The 16,800-nt window shown below is 44.9% G+C and overlaps 3 protein-coding genes across 6 annotated transcripts in view; all 3 read left to right on the top strand.

Moving 5' to 3' along the window:
* The window catches only part of LOC136856546 (serine hydrolase-like protein), an 87,612-nt gene that overhangs the window by 42,602 nt on the left and 28,210 nt on the right, over positions 1-16,800 (top strand). The gene's annotated exons all lie outside the window — the stretch shown is intronic.
* Positions 852-16,800, top strand: part of LOC136856564 (serine hydrolase-like protein) — a 46,758-nt gene continuing 30,809 nt past the window's right edge. Inside the window, exon 1 of the mRNA XM_067134433.1 lies at positions 852-974. The gene's annotated coding sequence lies outside the window, so the exon portion shown is untranslated. The remainder of the gene's footprint in view (positions 975-16,800) is intronic.
* Positions 869-3,716, top strand: LOC136856536 (serine hydrolase-like protein). Its single transcript, XM_067134380.1, has one exon. The coding sequence runs from the start codon at positions 869-871 to the stop codon at positions 1,823-1,825; it is 957 nt and encodes a 318-aa protein (XP_066990481.1). The 3' UTR covers positions 1,826-3,716.

Genomic DNA, 16,800 nt, shown 5'->3' with positions numbered 1-16,800 from the left:
TATGTTTATTGTGATTCTGTGTACTGTTGTTGTGTAAAAGAAGTCTTTTAATGGTGTTATTATAATCACAGACTATATTTATTTTATCATTATGATTTTCGTTTACAGTTTTCCTTATTCTGTTCAAGTGTGGATTAAAAGGGAGTGCAAGACAATTCATAAATTTCTTTGTCATGTTCTTTTGAGGAACCTATATAAAATATCCTCCTAGCTTTTTTAAAAGCATTATTAATAAAATGTTCAGGGTAACACAGTTTTTTTAAAACATCTTCGATTTGTTTAAGTTCTCTGTCAGTGAAATCAGGGTCGCAAATTTTCTATTTCTATTCTTTTACATTGCAATTTTTAATGTATTAGGATACATAATCCATGCATCCCACCTCTTCCAATGTAGGATTCAGCTATGTAATTACTTGGTAAGTAGCTTATATAAAAATGACATTTTTATAATAAAATAAACTTTTATATATACTTGCCAAGTAATTACATAATCAAAGCCCTCCCTCCTCCCCACGCATGGTTAGGAAGGCGTAAACATATTGAGCTCGTTTGCTGAGCTGGTTCCTCTCTTACCCTTAAAGTGGGCAGGGTCACTCGCCTAGCCAAAACAAAAGTAGCGCTACCGCGAATTTAAAAAATCTAGCTGCTGATTAATGGAAACAAATAGCTATGTAATTACTTGGTAAGTATATACAGTATAAAACTTTATTTTATTATGAAAATGTCGTATTATGTAGTTTGAAGACATTCATATTGTAAGACCTAATTATAGATAATGGTTATTCTTTACTATATTTTAGGATTGGATACACAGTAAAGAGAGTATCCTTTGTAGATTCAACTTTTTCAGGGTAATCTTCTTTTGGCAATGGCGAAGGAGGCAGTGCTGTGGAATGATGTTGAAGTGAATGTTGGCTGGGGAATTCTTCGTGGCAAGACATGTGTAGTTGATGGTGGTCTTGAGGCTGATAATGGTTTGCATATTGTAGGCTTGCATGGGTGGTTGGATAATTGCAATACATTTGATAACCTAGTTCCATTGTTGCCTACTAAAAGTAAAGTCTTAGTATTAGATTTTCCTGGTCATGGATGGTCAGATCATCTCCCTCTTGGAGCTCATTACAACCCATTTGTTTATGCTTGTAATATTAAAACAGCAGTACTTAAACTTGGTTGGAAAAAATTTGTACTAATGGGACATAGCATGGGAGGAGCTGTTTCATGTGTTTTCACTGCAATTTTTCCAGAACTTGTAAGTGCTTTGATCATCTTTGATTATGTTGCTCCACTGTCAACAAGAGGATTTGTAGAACAGTGCCAGATCTATGCTGAAGATCTTCTTAAATCAGAGAAACTTGCACTTGAGCCTCCTTTGGTTTATTCTGAAAAAGAAGCCATAGATCGCTTAATAGCTGCTCGGGTATTCGGTTATAGTGATGATGCAACTATCGATAAAGAAGCAGCGCAAATTTTACTTCCTAGATCAGCTCGAGAAGTTGATAATGGATATGTTTGGAGTCATGATCGAAAAGCAAGACCAACATTTTTGGTGTTTATTAGTGGAAAAAAATGGATTGAAACAATATCAGCAATTAAATGTCCAGTCTTATTGATCCAGGCAACAAGAGGTACAAATATGTTTCAGATAGAATCTTTGAACAAAATTTATGAAATTTACAGAAGAAATGCCCAGTGGTTTAATGTTGAAGTAGTTGAAGGCTGCCATCATGTCCATTTAACAGAACCAAACCATGTTGCACCATCAGTAACTCATTTTTTGGAAAAGGTAGTTAATAGAAAGCAGCCAATTCAAGCCAGACTATAGGGACCAAATATACATGCTTTCTGTTGCTAGGGGCAGTTTTCATGAGATCAGGTAACAGAAAGTCTCAGAAAATGGTGTTCATTATCTTGAGGCCAGTTTCATCATGTCTAGTAATTACTTACCAAAGATATATACTGTATTGTAGGTATGGTGACAACTGAAGAACTGAAAGACCCAAGAATGTAATATTTTTCAGGTAGACATAAACACTGCCTGGAATTGAATATTATTCATTTTAGGTATACAGTACTGTAATGCCAACTCTGCTTTAAGGATGAGATAAATATTTATTCTATTTCTCTTTGCATGCAAATCAGATTCTAAATTTTACAATCCTGCAGAGAACCTGAGCATTGACTTGCTTTGGGACTTAAAGTTTTGCCATAAGGCTCACTAGCAGAATCCACATTTTTATTTTCTTATATGATATGCAGATGGTAGTAATTACATATTCTCAATATCACATGTCATAACTGTGCTGTAAATTAGCATTTACAGTGTAATTTCAGTGTTATTCCTTGAGAAAAACTTTTATATCTAACACATCAAGTTTATCAGGAGACTTCTTAGCCTCAGCATTTGGAGATGCTGTTTCATAGTACCAAATGTATCTTGCATATATAGGAATTTGAAAGTTTGTGGCAAAATTCATCTCTGTTTTTCAGAAGGTTAATGAGTTGAAATAAATACCTGTGAAAATACATGGACAAATTGGTCTTCAGAAACCATATTCTCATTTCTTCGAGTTTGAACTGAAGTGCCTATATCTTCAAATGTTGTGGGGAACCTTGCCTTAGGCATATGGAATAAAGACAGTTTTTTATCACTAGCAAATGTACAAAGTACGCTTAAATTGTTAGAGAGATGGACCATCCCCCCTAGAGACTTGGGTAATTAGGACCACCTTTGATTGACATGCCAGTAGCTTAACAAATTTTGATAAGATTTACTTCCAAAGGGGCCTGAACCCCTATTTGGAGTTGGTTCTGCTTCTGGCAAGCTGATAAATCAGTAACATCCTATTGTCATTTTAGTGTAATTATGTGAGACTGAGTTTTCTTTGTAAAATTTTATAGATGCTTAGCACCCTACTGACCCTAGACTTACTGATTTGGATTTGGATCAGAACTTGTGACATTATATCTGTCTTTTGGTATGATGACTTGAAAACCAAAATCAGATTGTTGAAGGCTGTTCTCCATTCTGAAGTTTATTGGCTTCAAAGAGTAACTTTACTTCTATACCACAATCAGGTCAGAACACCTTTCTTACCAGCAAATATACATTGGAGCTGAAGAACCCAGACGCTTCATATTTTACTCCTTTAGTGATTTTTAGTTTAGGGACTTTGGAATTTGTTTTAAGACCCATCATGCTTAGTAAGTGTTTATTTTTCTCTGTTGCAGTTTAGGCCTACTAATAAGACTGTACTGTATAGGCCTTCTGCTAAGAGTTCCCATGACTTTTGTTTATATTAGCTTTACTGAAATTGGATTGTTATACATTCCTTGGCTGTTTACAGTGTAGTGATATATGTTTCATTAAGTAATGTATGGTTTGTCAAATAGTGTTAATTTTTCTCAGTTGCAATTTAGGCCTACCAATAAGACTGTGTACAGTGAACCCCCCGTATTCGCGGGGGATGCGTCCCACACCCCCCCCGTGAATAGCTAAAATCCGCGAATACTTAAAACACCTCTAAAAACAATTAGAGCTGCCCATTTTGATAGTTTAAACACAAGAAAAACCCTGTAAAAATGCTTATACCTGAGTATTTTAATAGTTTTATCACAAAAAGTAAATTTATTCATGAAAATTATATGAAAATACAGTAATTAGTGAATATTTCTCAGTGAAAAATATCGCAAATGGGTGAATTTTCCCCAAATAATGGGTAGATATGTTCCATAGAGAAACCCGCGAATGCATGAGTCTGCGAATCATGAGAACGCAAATACAGGGGGTTTACTGTATAGGCCTTCTGTCTAGAGTTCCCATGAATTTTGTTAATATTAGCTTTACTGAACTTGGATTGTTATACATTCCTTGGGTGTCTACAGTGTAGAGATTTATGTTTCATTAAGTAATGTACCGTTTGTCAAATAGATTTCTGTCTCTTTAGTCACAAGTATGTAAATGTGCAAATGCATGAAATGTTGGATATCTTTAATATGTAGATTAACTGATTAGATATAGTGATTTTCAACAAGCATGAGCCTGTGTCTAGTACAGTGTTTTATTGCAGGGTGCTTGTAAACTGACAGTTCAGTTAATTTTTTTTTGTGATATGCAGTGTTTGCCAAAAATTATAAGATGTGGTATTTGTGAGTCACAAGCCATTACTTAATAACTTTTTCAGTAGTTGGGACAGAATTACCAAGTCCGTATTTCCAGTAATTAGCTGGAAGCTGAGGCATCATTTACTATGGGGTCATCTTTTCTCAGTCACCTTTTATCCATTTTTTGCTCTTAATTTGGCATTGATATTTTCTTTTTGCCTTTGCATTCATTTAATTACTTTCATTTTTACAAGAATGTTTGGTTTTTATTATTGGGACTTCAACTGTATCAAATTTTAGAGTATTGAGCGTTTCGTTTATTTGTTGGTAATTGTATTTGTTTTGCTTCTCGTATAAGCTGTGCAACTTTCAATGTTGTTGTGTACATACAGGATACAGTAACATTGGCAGTTGTGCAGTTAATAAGGTACTTGCATGCTATACTAGCAATATTTACTTGCCTTTCTTCTCTTTTTTCTGTAACTTTAAGTTTTTATTTGACATGATGATAATTCTTTGTATGAAAGAGGGAAGTTTGGAAATTCTTTTGATGGCATGTGTCACTCCTTAATTTATTTGAAACCTTTACAATCTGGAATTCATGATACTGACCTCCAGTGATTACCCAAATGGAAATATACCCCTGGTTAGCAATGGTATTCAGTTAGGAGGCAGACTGAAGTGAGTAATGGCAATTGTATGATTGTGATTTTTCCAAGTGTTTCCATTTTAGAAAATGTCTGTCAGGCATAGTGCAATTGAGATTGGTGTGGCAATTTCCAGTACTGTATTGGTAATGCACAATGCGTGAAGACTTGCCAAATTTCATTGATACAGAAGATTTTAGCTCTTGATGGTGATCAATAGCCTGATCAAATTTTAAGGGAAGGGGAGAGGTAGAATTCCAAGATTTAATAGTCACAGAATCTTTTAGTTCTTAAGGATGATGATCAATAGCTTCATCAAATTTCAAGGGGATGGGAGAAGTAGAATTAAAGATTAATATCATTGTCCAGATTGGATACAAATTATGGTGATTACAGAATACCTTTATATTTGTGGTATTTGTATTGCTTTGTCTGATCCTTTTGCTTGTTTTTTATATTTTGTTTGATCTTTTTGTGCTATGGAAGGTATTCATGTGTTTTTAATGCCAAATCATCTTTGATGGGCCTGTGAGATGGGAAGCTTACAGTTTACATTAATGCCATTAGATTTAGAATCTGCTACAAATGCTGGTTATTGGTAATTCAGGACTTGATCTTTCTGCCTTGTCCAGAAAAATAGGCATTCCTTAAAGTAATGGCTTGTGTATGTAAAAAAAAATTATTTTTGTATAAGTAACTTACCAAGTAATTACATAGCTATAAGATTTCCTACAATGGCAGCTTAAAAATTCAAAATTATTGGTAACAATTCAACTAGCTAGTGTAGGTGGTTAACCTCTCCCACGTTCGGGATTAGAAGGGGATCGACTTGGAAGAGAGCTTCATTAGTTTTTCTGCCAGCGTTTGACGAACATTGTTCGTTTCCACAGCCTGCCATCATCTTTGTTTGGTGATGTACTTAGAATTTGGTGTAACTTCATGGTTTATTGCTTCGCTACCGATTGGATTTGCTTAGTGTTTACTTTTCATTGCTTCGTTAGGTACTTAGTTAAATTTTACTTAGCATTACGTCAGACTCTAGTTCTTCCAGTGTTCGCTTTTGTAGCAAGGGGTGTAAAACTAGGTTAGTTAAATTGCCAGTCGACTCGCATGCTAAATGTATCAAATGTAGGGGACAGAATTGTAGCATTGAGAATAATTGTGATGAGTGTCAAGAATGGGATGAGAAAAAGTGGAAAATTTTAAAGTCTTATTTGCTTAGGCTTGAGAGGGAGAAAAAGAGGAAGGCGGCTGCTAGGGCTGAAATTAGGACCAATCTTTAATCTGCTAGGCCAGTAGAGGATAGTACTGGCCTTTCATCACCAGTTCTTGCCATTTCTCCAAGTCTTAGTCCTCCGACTCCTTTACCGCACAATCCTATTCCAAGCTCTCATGCTCCTGAACCCGACATCATTGTCAGTCTCGAATCAAGGTTAGATCAGAAGATTCATTTCATGTTAAGTGTAATGTCTGTGTTGGGTACCTCAGTGAAATTGCTCTCTGAAAAAGTGTCAGCTCATGTGGAAAGTGACAGTGTTGTTGCAGTGGAGGAGATGGCTACTCATCACGTTGGCACTCCTAGATGAAGGTCCCTGTCATGCTCCCCCTGAACCGGGAGAAGACATACCGGAGGTTGAAGGGAGACCAGTGGGGTTTGCTCTTGGGTTAGTCACCCCCTCATTCGCACCTGTGTCCCCCCAGGTGTCGACATTATCCCAATGAGAAGGTGTTAAAATGCATGCTCATCAGCTTTCCTCCAACTCAGAAGACCCCAGCCCTGACAAGAGGCACAGGTGGCACTAACCTGCCTCCTCTCCCTCAAGAGGCACTCCAATGGTGTTGATTGTTCTCCTCCTCCAGCTAAGAGGCACAGAGACCAGTCTCAGCCCCCAGCCCTCCTGCAGCTTTGCTGAGCTTCCTGCCTCCTCTTTGGCTCGACCTCAGGTATCGGTCTGGGACAGCTCAGAGTCATTTACCTCATATGTGGGGTGCCTGTCCTTGGCACCCCAGCTCCTGAAAGACCCTCCTAAGTGACAATCATCTTCATCCAGACATCTCTCTCCCTCCGAGCACCTGTCACCTCCAGAGCACTCGGCTTCCGCCCAAAAGCGTCAGCCACCACCCGATGCAGTGGTGCCAGCTCTGGTGCACCTGGCGCCAACCAGCACGCACCCGCCTCCACCTCTGCCTCCTCAAGCTCACTCATCGGCTCAGGAGGATCCGTCGTTGGAACTGATTAAGCTCCAGCTTGATGCTATTATGAGTTTCATTCAGAAAGCCCCTGCTGCTCCCCAGTATCACACGATCCTGTTTTGTCACCCGTATCTCCTGATGAAGAGGTGCTTGAGCAAGAAGACACCTCTAAGTTGGCCTGCGCTGTGCTAATTTGGTATCTTTTGCTGTCCTCCTCAGCAAGGAAAGCCCTCAAGGAGATGGATGACTGGCTTGCTTCAAAGAGGGAACTAGGCAAAGCCACTCTAGCCTGGCCTCCCTCCAGACTTGTTCGCAGGAGATGTCTCTCCTATTTAACTGGAGAAGCCCCCTCTTTGGGAGTTGCTGCCTGCATCGACTCTTCGCGACACTTGCCCTTTGCTGTGGCAAAGATAATATTTTCCTCTACTGAACTTGACCACCTTGTTAGAAGCGTTTTTCAGGTTTTGGAAGTGCTTAGTTTCCTCAATTGGTCCATCGGGGCGCCCGCCAAGAAGATGGAGGACTGTCTACTCTTGCTGGAAGACTAGGCCACCAGAGATGGTTCCCACGAGCCCACCTCCCTCTTCACCATGGGTGTGTTGAAGAAAAGGGAGCTGTGGTGCTTCTTCACCACGAAAAGAGTAACCACCACACAGAAGTCTACTCTCCTCTTCACCCCTCTCGACAAGCAGTGCTTCTTCCCGCAGTCTACTGTGCCCAGTATCTCATCAGACCTCCAAAAGAAATCTACTCAAGGCCTGCTGGCGCAGCCCACTAAACGTTCGAAGGGATCCTCTGCCTCTGCCAAATCCATTTCTCCCCTCCGAATTCAGCCGTTTCATGGAGGCAGACAGAGACTCCAGTGAAGACCCCAAGCTAACCTGCATTATTCGAAGTCCATCAAGAAACCATCGTTCAGGCCTTCTACTGTTCCAAAAAATGAAAACATAGTCCTTGTGCTCCCGTAAGAGCCAGACTCCTCCACTTCTGGGAGGAGTGGAGTTGCAGAGGTGCGGAGCCAAGGATAGCCCAAGTCCTGCCAGAGGGATACTCCATCCCTTCCAAGAGGACACCTCCACTAGTCAAGTCTCCCATCGCCTTGACTGCTTATTCGGAAGGCTCTGAAAGATTTTCGGCCCTTTCACAAGAGAACTGTGGAAGAAGTCAAGTGTCACAAGTCAGAGGGGTTCTACAAGCCACTTCGTAGTTCCCAAGTCATCGGGGGATGGAGGCCCGTTCTTGATGTCAGTACTCTGAACCTCTTTGTTCTGAGGATAAAGTTCCATATGGAAACGAGACAGTCTGTAATATATTCCATTCGTCGTGGTGATTGGATGATTTCCCTAGACATGCAGGATGCTTACTTCCATGTCCCCATACATATGGTCTCCAGGAAGTACCTCCGTTTCATATTTCAGAACAGAGTTTTCCAGTTTTGGGCCTTACGCTTCGGCCCTCTGACGGCCCCTCAGGTATTTGCTTGTGCTCTTGCTCCTCTTGGCAAGTGGCTCCACCTTCTGAGGATCAGCATCTCCCTGTACTTGGACAACTGGCTCCTTCGATCCCAGTTGAAGGAAAGGTGCACGGAGGACCTAAGGACAACTCTTCGCCTGACTCAAGAGTTGGGTATTCTCATCAATGTAGAGAAGTCTCAACTGTCTCCAACACAGGAGATTCTTTATTTGGGCATGGTACTGAATTCTCAGACTTGGGTTTTCCCAGCCCCCAAAAGGATCGACTCTTGCCTTGGCACAATCTGCCAACTTCTCTCTCTCCAGGTCTGCTCGGGCAACCAGTGGATGAGTCTCCTGGGCACCTTGGCCTCCATCGTTCAGTTCGTGAAGTTGGGTAAACTGGACATGAGACTTCTGCAGTTTTTTCTCAAGGCCAGCTGGGACAGGAGGACCCAACCGGACTCTTATGCTTTTCCCATCACACAGGAGATCAAGATATACCTGCAATGGTGGCTGTGCGAAGGAAGACTTTTTTAGGGAAAATCTCTTCTACCTCTGAACCCTGACCTAGACTTATTTGCAGATGCATCGGACTTAGGTTGGGGAGCCCTTCTAAGAGACCAAGAAGTGTCCAGGACGTGGATCAGAGACACCTCCACATAAATGTCAAGGAGCTGAAGGCCATTCATCTGGTCTCCAGTCCTTCTCTTCTCAGATCTTTGGCAAGACGGTGATCGTTCATTCCAACAACACAACTGCTCTAACTTACATCCGCCAACAAGGAGGCACTCACTCCTTCTCCCTCTACGAGGCCTCCAGAGATTCTAGGTTCTTCATTGGAGGGGTGGGTAGAGCTTTCGGCTAGCATGCTATTGGCCCAGCGTTCGACTCTCCGAGCGGCCAAAGAAGAACTAGAAGAATTTATTTCTGGTGATAGAAATTCATTTCTCATCATAATGTGGTTCAGATTCCACAATAAGCTGTAGGTCCCGTTGCTAGGTAACCAGTTGGTTCTTAGCCACGTAAAATAAATCTAATCCTTCGGGCCAGCCCTAGGAGAGCTGTTAACCAGCTCAGTGACCTGGCTAAACTAAGATATACTTAACTTTTCTCCTTTTCTGGGCAGAGTGGAACCAAATCACTCTTGTCACCCATTACATACGTGTCTTGGCAGACGAGTTGAGTCGCCGTAACCATGTCCTTCCCACGGAATGGAATCTGAATCTCTGGTCTGCAGTAATCTATGGAAGTTTTGGAGCAGTCCACTGATCAACCTGTTTGCGATGTCCAGGAATCATCGTCTCCTCCTCTTCTGCTCTCCAGCCCCGGACCCTCTGGCATGGGTGATGGGTGCCAAGCTCCAGGACTGGTCAGGCCTAGATGCATTTCCTCCATTCAGCATGATGAGAGAGGTGCTAAACAAGTTCTCCTCTCATCACAGTGCCTCGATGATTCTGGTGGCTCCTTTCTGGCCGACGAAGGAATGGTTCCCAGATCTGCTTTGTCTTCTGGTGGATTTTCCAAGACTGCTCCCTCAAAATCCTTTTCTTCTCAAGCAACCCCACTTCCACAGGTTCCACCAAGGGTTGTCCGCTCTGGCACCAACAGGCTTCAGACTGTCTGGAGCCTCGTCAGAGCGAAGGGGTTTTCAAGAGCAGCTGCAGTGGCTATTGGTAGGTGCAGGCACCAGTCTTCTAGCAACCTCTGTCAGTCTAAGTGGACAGTCTTCTGGAGCTGGCGCAGGCGACATAACGTCTCTTCTGAGGCATCTATAAATCAGATCGCTGATTTCCTACTCTTCTTGAGGTCATCCAAGAAATTATCATCATCTACCATCAAGAGGTATAGGTCCATGTTAAGCACTGTTTTTAAGCACAGGGGGTTGGACCTCTCTTCCAACCAAGACCTCAGTGATCTCATCAAATCCTTCAGCACAACAAGACAGAGGATATCTGAATGTGTCTCATGGAATCTTGACATAGTCTTAAAGTGGCTGTCAGGCCCAGCATTTGAACCCCTCTGTTCGATATCGCTAGGGAATCTCACTAGAAAGATTCTCTTCCTTGTTGCCTTAGCCACTGCTAAACTCATCAGCAAAATTCAGGCCATGGACACGAGAGTAGGTTTCACTCAGGGAGAGACTGTATGCTCCTGTCTTGGGTTCCTTGCTAAGAATGAAGACCCTTCCAAGCCCTGGCCCCGCTCCTTCTCCATTAAAAGTTTAGCGGACATCCTTGGACTGGAGGAAGAAGAGAGGCTTCTCTGTCCAGTAAGAGCTGTAAGGTACTATCTTCAAAGGACTGAGAAGATTAGAGGCCCTTCTAGTCATCTGTGGTGCTCCGTTCAGAACCCCTCTCGTCCGATGTCAAAAAATGCGATCTATTTTTTGAGGGATCTGATTTCCAAGGCACACTCTCTGATGCAGGAGGACATGCTACCTTCATTTAAGGTCAAAGCTCACGAGGTTTGAGCAGTGGCATCTTCTCTTGCCTTCAGGCACAACATTTCCCTCTCCTCCATCGTGCAATCTACGTACTGGAAGTGCAGGTCAGTGTTCACTTCGTATTATCTCAAAGAAGTGAGAATGGTTTTCGAAAATTGTAGTACATTAGGACCTTCATCTGTGGCTGGCATGGTGTTGGGAGAGGAAGCATAGGGAACTCTCTTTCCCTCCTCTGTCTCCTCTCCTTGAGTAAGGGTGTTGAGTCCGAGGTGAGCCTGGGGTTGCATGGTACCTGAAGAACCCACCAGTTCTTATAGTTGGTTTGGGTGTGGTTTTTTATTACAGTGTAGGTGACAGCGTTGTGTGTTTTTATTGTGGTCCTACGCCCAGGGCAAGGGCACCTACTAATTTTTCTAGCCATCGGAGTACCTCCTTTGCTGCAAAGTCCCCACTAAAGTAGGGGGCAACCTATGGCTATACCGCCACGCCACTACAGGTTAAAATGAGCACCGACCAGAGGCAGTACCCACCTGCAGTGGCTCTCTTACCAGGTAAGGAAACAACAAGCATTGTACCAATGTTGGCAACTTTTTTGCCATCAAAGTCATTACTTTATTAATGCTTTGAGGTAGAATATGTCCATGTATCCCACCTCCTGTCAGTGTGGATTCAGTTAGGCAATTACAGTACTTGGTAAGTTAAGTTACTTATATAAAAATAACATTTTGTTCATGACACTTACCTGACAGATATATATATAGCTGTATTCTCCGAAAGGGACCGACAGAAATTCAAAAACTTACGGCACACGCAGATGGGCCAGGTGGTTAGTACCCATTCCCGCCGCTGGGAGGCGGGCATCAGGAACCATTCCCATTTTCTATTCAGATTTTCTCTGTCGCCGGTATTGTCAACACCTGTTGTCAATACCTCCGCTGTTGGATTTCGTAAACTTTTTCCACTAAGTATTCTGATTGTCTTTTGGTTTTTTGACTTTGGCTTTGTGGATAGGCATACGCTTCTTTGGACTGTTTTGATTTTGGTTTTGGCTTTTCCTTGAACGAGATGTCTGGATCTAGTTCTGCTAGTTTCAGGGTGTGTGTTGTGAAGGAGTGTAAGGTGAGGCTACCGAAAGCTTCGGTAGACCCTCACACAGTATGCATGAGATGTAGAGGGCATGTCTGTATGTTGGATGATCGCTGCAAGGAGTGTGAATCGTTGCCTGATTCTGATTGGAAGGCGTACGATTCTTACGTTCGCAAGCTAGAGCGTGATCGTGTAAGGAGGTCTTCCTCCAGGAGTGTGTCGGTAGGTGGGAGTCAGGGTATTAATTTATCTCCTGTTAACCCTACTAATGCTTCTCCTTTCCTGTAGAGTCGCCTTCTAACCCTGTGATTGCGTCTGCGGAAGGTAATGCCCTTGCGCAGATTTTGAACTCCATTCGTACCTTGGAGTCTAAGGTGTTGGCGATCGAAAGTGCAGTGAAGTGTAGTGATCCCCCCAGTGTTGTGGAGGGGGCGTCAGATCGGCCCTATAATGCCTCTAGGCCTAGACCTCTGCCGAACTCCCAGGACTTAGGGAATGGGCATGTCGAAAGCCGCAAGAGGGTTACGGGGACCCCCCACCGATCTGGCGTCCCTTCGGCAGGCCTTGTTGACGTCTCCCAGGCTGCCAAGGATCGTGCTCGCGCACGGATCCTTAAGGATTGTTTTTCGTCCTCCGAGGCGTCCTCTCCACTTAAGGGGTCACGTTCTCGGTTGGACTCTCGTCCTTTCAAGAGGAGCCGCGTTGAAGAGGACGCTTCTTCTCCTCTTTCTCGTGCCTTAGAATCTTCTCCCGACTGGCTGCGAGATTTGCCGCCGCAGAAGAGGACCAGGATTTCTTCGGAGGAGGACGTTGCTGAACGTCCCAGCCGCACCAAGAAGAGAGCCCCTGTCGCTCTTGGTAGAAGGAGGAGGACGTCTCCTTCCCCCTCTTCTTCTCATAAGAGCAGCCCTTCTCCTGAGAGGGCTTCCTCTCCTTCGAAGCGTCTTATCCAAGATATGCAGCGGCAGTTAGCTTCCCTTCTCGCTGCTAAGGAGAAGGAACCTCGTGGGCGCCGCAAGGATTTGTCGCTGCCAGTTAAAAGATCTAAGAGGTCTCCCTCTCCTTCTCTTCGTTCGTCTCTCTCCCCTGCGGTTTCTCGTAGTCGCCCTCATCGTTCTGCGGATCATCAGCTCTCCTTGCCCCGTCGTGACTCGCTGGTTGATCAGGACGCTCCTCTTGCAGCTAGGCTTGCCGCTAGTAAGAGTTCGCGCCAAGACGCTCTTCTTGCCTCTCCTCCTGCTTCTCGCTCTCGTTTTGACGTTCGGCAGGACGCTCCCCAGGACGCTTCTCGTTATTCCCGATCCCTGCATGATGCTCTTCAGGACTCTCGTCAAGAAGCTCGGCGGCTCGCTCGTCAGGACTCTCGTCAGGACGCTCGGCAGCTTGTAAGACAGGACGCTCTTCAGGACGCTCGGCTGCTTATGAAGCAGGACGCTCGTCAGGACGCTCATCAGGACGCTCGTCAGGACGCTCCTCAGGACGCTCGTCAGGACGCTCGGCAGGACGCTCCTGTACGAGTTGTTCCGGAATTTTCTGCTGCTTCTTCCCACGAGAAGAGGTCTCTGGGCCGAATTGGACCCAAAGGTCTTTGTCTCTCTCTAGCCCCGGAAGACTCTCCTGTCGCTCCTGTCGAAGAGGCTGATTTGTCTCAGGAGTCGGACTCTGCAGAACAAGAGCCCCCTCTTTCGTCTTTCTCCGACTACCGGATTTTGGCTAGCATGCTTAAGGAGCTTTTTCCTGATAAATTTCAGCCTTCTGCTCCTCTTTCCCCTCCTTCGCAGTTAGCTTCTTCGAAGCTGAGGAAATCGCCCGGCTTCCTACAAATGAAGACTTCTCTGGCTACTAGAAAAGCTCTCAAGAGGGTCAATGCGTGGATGGAAGATAGGAAGTCTCAAGGGAAATCTTCCTTCGCTCTCCCCCCGTCTAGATTGTGCGGGAAAGCTGGAATGTGGTATGAGACGGGAGAGGAAATTGGCTCTAGAGTTCCTTCTTCCTCTCAAGGTGATTTTGCGAGCCTCGTGGATGCGTCAAGGAGGTCTCTTCTTTCTTCGGCTAAGGTGTCTTGGACTCTTTCTGAGACCGACCACCATCTGAAAGGCCTCTTCAAGTCTATGGAGGTTTTTAACTTTCTGGACTGGTGCTTGGGGGCCTTGGACTTAAGGACTCGTAGTCCGGACTCTATTTCTCTGGGGGAGCTGTCCAGTGTACTGTCGTGCATGGACAAGGCCGTCAGGGATGGCGCTGATGAACTGGCTTCTCATTTTGGTACAACCCTCCTAAAGAAGAGGGCTTTGTACTGCAATTTCGCTGCCAAGTCAGTTTCTCCTGTTCAGAGGGCTGAGTTACTATTTGCCCCTCTTTCTAGCCATCTCTTCCCCCAGCCGCTTGTCAAGGATCTCGCCTCCAGCCTTAAGGAGAAGGCTACTCAGGATCTCCTTGCTCAGTCTTCCAGACGTCCTAGTGTCCCTTCTACGTCTTCGCAAGGACTTCCCCCGAAGAGACAGAAGCCCTTTCGTGGGAGATCTTCCTCCTCTAGACCCTTTTCGCGAGGAAGAGGTCTCTCCAGAGGCGGAGCCCCTTCTTCCCAAAGGGGCAAGAAGTGACTTTTCTCACCTCCAGACACCAGTAGGAGCCAGGCTTCTCCTGTTTTCGGAAGCCTGGAAAGTAAGAGGGGCGGATTCCTGGTCCCTCAATGTAATCAAAAAAGGTTACAGGATCCCGTTCCTCGAAAACCCCCCCCTGTCCTCTACTCCCAGAGATCTGTCGCCTTCTTACCGTCCGGAGAAGCAACAGATCCTTTTAGATCTGCTGGAAGAAATGATCCAGAAGAGGGCCATAGAGCGAGTCCTGGATCTGGAGTCTCCAGGTTTTTACAACCGTCTCTTCCTGGTTCCAAAACAGTCAGGGGGGTGGAGACCAGTCCTGGACGTCAGCAGACTGAACAACTTTGTCGTCAAAGAGAAGTTCAAAATGGAGACGCCCCAGTCGGTTATCAATGCACTGCGACCAGGCGATTGGATGGTCTCTCTCGACCTTCAGGACGCGTATTTTCATGTCCCCATTCATCCTCAATCGAGAAAGTTTTTGAGGTTTGTCCTGAAGGGAAGAGTGTACCAGTTCAGAGCTCTCTGTTTCGGACTGAGTACAGCGCCTATGGTATTCACAGTCCTGATGAGGAACGTTGCCCGGTGGCTTCATCTTGCCGGCATAAGGATATCGCTCTATCTAGACGACTGGCTCATCCGAGCCACATCGGAACAAAGGTGTCTGGAGGACTTGCATTCAACTTTGAAACTGACAAAGTCCCTGGGACTTCTTGTGAATTTAGAGAAGTCGCATCTGATCCCCTCTCAGTCCATTCTTTATCTGGGGATTCGGATGGATTCAGCGGGTTTTCGAGCCTTTCCATCCCAGGAACGTCAGCAGCACTGCTTAGTAAAAGTTTCGGCCTTCCTGGGGAAAGAAACATGCTCGGTGAGGGAATGGATGAGTCTGCTGGGGACCATTTCATCACTGGAGAAGTTTGTTCCCTGGGGAGGTTGCATCTCAGACCCCTACAGTTCTTTCTTGCGGACAACTGGAAGAACAAGGAGGACTTAGACGAGTCTCTCAGGATCTCTCTCTCTGTCAAGGACCATCTTCGGTGGTGGCTCGATCCTGTAAAGTTGGCAGAAGGGGTCTCTCTCTATCTTCAGAGCCCCGACCTAGTGTTGTTTTCCGACGCGTCCATGTCGGGATGGGGAGCAACACTAGGGGGGGAGGAAGTGTCAGGCACCTGGAAAGGGGAACAGGTGTCCTGGCACATAAATCTAAAAGAACTGAAAGCGATTTTCCTGGCTCTTCAGTTCTTCCAAGATCAAGTTGCAGGTCGGGTGATTCAAGTCAACTCCGACAACACCACGGCCCTGGCGTACCTCAAGAAACAGGGAGGTACTCATTCTCGGTCCCTGTTCTTGATCGCCAAGGAGATCCTGCTATGGGCACATTCTCACCAGGTGACGATTCTCACTCGTTTTGTAGCAGGGGTCGAGAATGTTCGCGCCGACCTTCTCAGTCGACAACATCAGCTTCTGCCAACAGAATGGACTCTGAACGCAGAAGTATGTCAGGATCTTTGGAAGCTTTGGGGACGTCCCCTGGTGGACGTTTTCGCGACTTCAAGGACCACAAGGCTGCCCCTTTACTGCTCTCCAGTTCTCGACCCGGGAGCCCTAGCAATAGACGCCTTTCTCTGGGACTGGAAGGGTCTAGATCTGTACGCCTTTCCCCCATTCAAGATTCTGGGGGAAGTCGTCAGAAAGTTTGTAGCCTCAGAAGGGACGAGAATGACTTTAATCGCTCCTTTTTGGCCTTCAGCAGAATGGTTCCCAGAGGTCATGTCTCTCGTGGTGGACTATCCAAGAACGCCCTTTGAGAACAGATCTTCTCAAACAACCCCACTTCGAGAGGTACCACAAAAAACCTTCCCGCTCTGAGTCTAACTGCATACAGACTATCGAGAAGTTGCTCAGAGCGAGAGGTTTTTCTAGACCAGTGGCTAAGGCGATCGCTCACGCCAGGAGAGCCTCTTCCAGCGCAGTGTACCAGTCCAAGTGGATCATTTTCAGGAGGTGGTGTAAACTTAAGGGAATTTCCTCCACCACGACCTCTCTTTCCCAGATAGCGGACTTCCTTTTTATATCTGAGAAAGGATTTGAACCTGGCAGTCCCTACCATCAAAGGCTATAGGAGTATGCTGTCAACGGTCTTCAGGCATAGAGGCCTGAACTTATCGGACAATAAAGACCTTCATGATCTTCTTAGGTCTTTTGAGACGTCTAAGGTAGCCTCCTAAGTTACCTTCGTGGAATTTAGATGTAGTTCTAAAATTCCT

This window comes from Macrobrachium rosenbergii, chromosome 3, assembly GCF_040412425.1.
Source record: "Macrobrachium rosenbergii isolate ZJJX-2024 chromosome 3, ASM4041242v1, whole genome shotgun sequence".
Taxonomy (NCBI): Eukaryota; Metazoa; Arthropoda; class Malacostraca; order Decapoda; family Palaemonidae; genus Macrobrachium; species Macrobrachium rosenbergii.
Note: the sequence above shows the minus strand (reverse complement) of the source record. Positions and strands in the feature narration are given on the sequence as shown.